The 3,645-nt window shown below is 37.4% G+C and overlaps 1 protein-coding gene across 1 annotated transcript; it reads right to left on the bottom strand.

Annotated features, from left to right (window-relative positions):
* Positions 1-227: 227 nt before the first annotated feature.
* On the bottom strand, positions 228-3,383 carry LOC113737042 (uncharacterized). The gene is made up of 6 exons (XM_027264293.2): positions 3,171-3,383; positions 2,863-3,021; positions 1,702-1,782; positions 1,476-1,601; positions 1,274-1,372; positions 228-597 (listed from the first exon to the last, which is right to left on the bottom strand). Exons 1-6 carry the CDS (start codon positions 3,259-3,261, stop codon positions 518-520), a joined length of 636 nt encoding a protein of 211 aa, XP_027120094.2. The 5' UTR covers positions 3,262-3,383; the 3' UTR covers positions 228-517.
* Positions 3,384-3,645: the final 262 nt, after the last annotated feature.

Genomic DNA, 3,645 nt, shown 5'->3' with positions numbered 1-3,645 from the left:
TTTACATATACTCAACCCCTTAAAGTGAACACCATCTCAATTTCTGAAAAATGAACACTCCCAATCTCTTAAAAATCTCAAATGCGTACATTGCGTGTGTGAAATCACGGCGTCTATGATGCAAATATGGACACTATAGTTTCATCCGTGTGGATGACAAACTTGAAACTTTTCATGATTTAGACAAGGAACTGAAGAGCTCGCAAACCATGCAGCACACGCTCAAATACCAAATATTTGTCCATATCCCAATTTGAAAGCTGAGTAATGAACTCCTCTACAAAAATGGGGGAAAGAAAATAAAAGAGAGAGATTGAAAGTGTTTATACATCTACTGTAAACTGCAAAATAGTAAGAGAATGTAATGTACACAACCGAAAGGCCGGCAAGACGACCAGAAGAAGCTACCATATGTCCAAAATCGTGAACTCCTAACCAATCTCCTCACACACTAGTAAAACCTGAACGGGAACATCTCCAGGTATCGGTGCCCATATCGCATATGTCGTGACTTGACCTATTTTGACAACAATAAAGCCACGGATAATACCATGGTGAATATCGACCAAGTAAGATCTCCAATGGCGATTGAGGTAGCTGCTCCAACAAACCACAAAAGAGAAGCAAAAAAAAAAAAAATGTAAGAATGAAAGAGCATGACTCTGTTGGTCGATTAAAGAAATGGACCTTTATCTTGTCATGGACTAGTATTTCATCAAAGATAAATCAAAATAAATAGATTGCACAAGATTTGATTAATTAACAGTCTTCTCGATAATGCAATTTTTAAACCTATCCAGATCCTTTTGTATCATGACATGGACGTGTATGTTGTCTTGAGCACAATACTATTGTAAACTGATGAAAGTCAAATTTGTCTGCATACTTTAATATGCCAGCTTCTACGAAAGATTATCTGGATTTTATATCTTTGTTTATTAGGTTTTCTTGTTAAGGTAAGATGAGCAAAGTAGAATTTACAAGAAATTCTACTTTGTTCCGGACATGAGACGTGGATACCAACTCCTACATCATTATATATATGAATAAAAAGGAACTTATTCTTCTAATGCTTAGCAGATGAGGAGAAGCTAATAGGATTTGCAAGTAGGCATAGTCTCTTTTTCGCAATTGAAATGCAATCAATGAAAAAATAGCCCAGGTGATATTCAAGTGCAACTCAAAAGAAAAAGGAGTGGCACTAGTGAAATTTATCCTAGTTATGACACTAGAAATTGGAATGGACAAACTTCAAATTATGAAACTAACTCACCTTGGTTTTGACCGTTCTCGGGCAAGCTAGGAGGTGAAGAAGCCGGTGTGTTGTTCATTACGCCAATCCCAAGATGCTTACAGTCCATTCCAAGCTCGCCTAAAGAAGATTGGCGTCCAAATTATTGAGTATAGCACACTAAAATACAAAACAAGAGCAAATCTTAAAAGAATTTCCTAGTGCCTGTGCATTGAATCCATACATTCTCTGAAGCAGGGGAAAGCTGTGACGTTGAGTATATTGTAATAACCCTCTTGACACTCGCACTTATGTCCAAATATGGAGGTCTTGTTGCAGGTGCCACCTCCACACACAGCCCAGTAACAAGCTATGGAAAAGAACAAAGAGATGAAGAAATGAGAAAAAGTTGTATGAATAGGACTTTTGGTCTATGAACTTTAGAATGAAAAAAGTGGAAGTGTAATTACGATCGAAGATTGATTCATTAGCTCGCTTCTCTCTTGCTGGAGCAGGGGGCGGTGCTTGAGCGCAGGAGTAATTGAGAGAACCTAGTAAATAAAAAGTGTGTTAAGAACATGGCATTTTCTTGATCAGATTCTTTTTATTTGAGAAAGTCAGACTCCTCTGTGCTGCCAGTGAACTCCATATAAATTTAGACATAATCAGAATCTTAGGCTTATGTCAATCTTGAGCAGGATATTGCTGAACATGATGCCTATCAGTACAGCGTGTGAACTGAGAAATTCACTGCTAGATATGTATAACATGTATTATCAAACAAGTTAAGTATAAATTATTTCCTGATAACGATATTACATCATCATAATTTACACTCAATACTTTCTGCTATTTCATTTCAAGACCACTATTTCCATGGGAAAAGAAAGATTAGGTGGCATTAGATTAGCTTTTGCCAAGTCAAAATTTCTTCTGCGATGTTGAGATGATCAACTGCTTGAGAGCTGCACGGAGATTTTACATGATGTCACTACAAGTATTATTGCAATCTCTTTGAGAGTGCTTCAGAGAATGACACCATTCTCTTTCTTGGATCTTTACCGAGGTAAACAAGGATTAGCTCTGCACTTCAGATGGTTCAAATATCCAGACCTGCTTGAACCTTTCTGCTTTCTATAAAAAGCCGGTGAACAAATCGATCGCAATAATCATGCTCATCTACTCTCTCTTGGCTATTTTTCTAACCATCCTATGCCACATAAGAAATGAAAAAACCATCTTTCCTATGTTCTTTGTTCTGTTACTAGACTTGAGATTCCATAGCTAGGATTATCGGTCTAATCATTATCTATCTGAAGCCGATTCACATATAACTTTACGGTTGCATATCAGCCCTTTAGGTAATCTAGGAACTTAGAACACAAATTGGATATCAAACAACTAGTTCACTGATATTGGCTGAGGAATCTTAGAGCTTATAGAGTAAGACAACTAGCTTACAGAGAAACTATAACAGATATTAGATGGATAAACTAATCTAACTTTATACTATTAGAAGAAGACAATATATCCTTAAGGAGTACATAATATTTCTCTGTAAACATGGCAATCAACAACAGAATTACACAGTGCAATAAGTTTTTGTAGTCTTTTCTCCAAGAAAAACTCACAGTTGGGCATCACACAAGGCAGAAACTTGAGACCATCATCGTGTTCAGGGCGAGCTTGCTTCCATCCATCATCACATTGGCACGCAAAACCAAAGTTGCTATCATTGGAAGGTTTGCAAGTACCTTTCCCACATTCAGCGCTTTTGCACACATCACCACCTACCATTGCAGAAAATCAAATTCGTCAAAACCCCACATGAAGAAACAAATTTTAAAAAAAAAAAAAATCAGTCGACCCCAGAAATACAAGGGGATGAAAAATCACGTCCTTTACTCCATGAATCAATTAAGAGGGTCCGTGAATATACCGACAAAAGGGGCGAAAATTGAAGAAGTTGCAGACCAAGTCTGCAGAATAAGAATTATAATGAGGAAAGGAATTGTATGAACAGAAGCCATATGCTAGCTAGCTCAAGAAGAGTTGATCAGCGGTAGAAAATGAATGAGGTGACGGATGGCTAGATTGTACCAACTAAAAGCTCTTTTTTCTGACGTTTTAGTGTTGCAATTAATTTGGTACTACTCGTATATAATGAAGTAGTAATGATGTTTGGTTTGCACCTAAAAGGAGAAAAGTTTGGTTTGCACGGCTTGATGCACGTATGGTGGACTGGTCACTTTCCCAAGTGGAGTCTTGCGAGAATGAGTCTTGTGAGAATGGAACTTTGAAATTTGAAACTTGACTAGTCCGGAGCTAACATGGCTGATCTAGGATTTTAAGTCAAAGGGTATAATAACAGGGGCCGTTGGTAGTTGGAATGGGAATCTAGTTATGGCACTCTT

The sequence above is a fragment of the Coffea arabica genome, chromosome 3e (genome assembly GCF_036785885.1).
Source record: "Coffea arabica cultivar ET-39 chromosome 3e, Coffea Arabica ET-39 HiFi, whole genome shotgun sequence".
Lineage (NCBI taxonomy): Eukaryota > Viridiplantae > Streptophyta > Magnoliopsida > Gentianales > Rubiaceae > Coffea > Coffea arabica.
This window is presented reverse-complemented; position numbering and strand designations above follow the sequence as displayed.

Coding starts and splice junctions, on each gene's coding strand:
- LOC113737042 (XM_027264293.2), bottom strand. CDS start 3,261: ATGGCTTCTGTTCATACAATTCCTTTCCTCATTATAATTCTTATTCTG. Junction 1,373..1,475: donor TTTCCCCTGCTTCAGAGAAT/GTATGGATTCAA, acceptor AATCTTCTTTAG/GCGAGCTTGGAATGGACTGT. Junction 598..1,273: donor CGAGAACGGTCAAAACCAAG/GTGAGTTAGTTT, acceptor TTGTTGGAGCAG/CTACCTCAATCGCCATTGGA.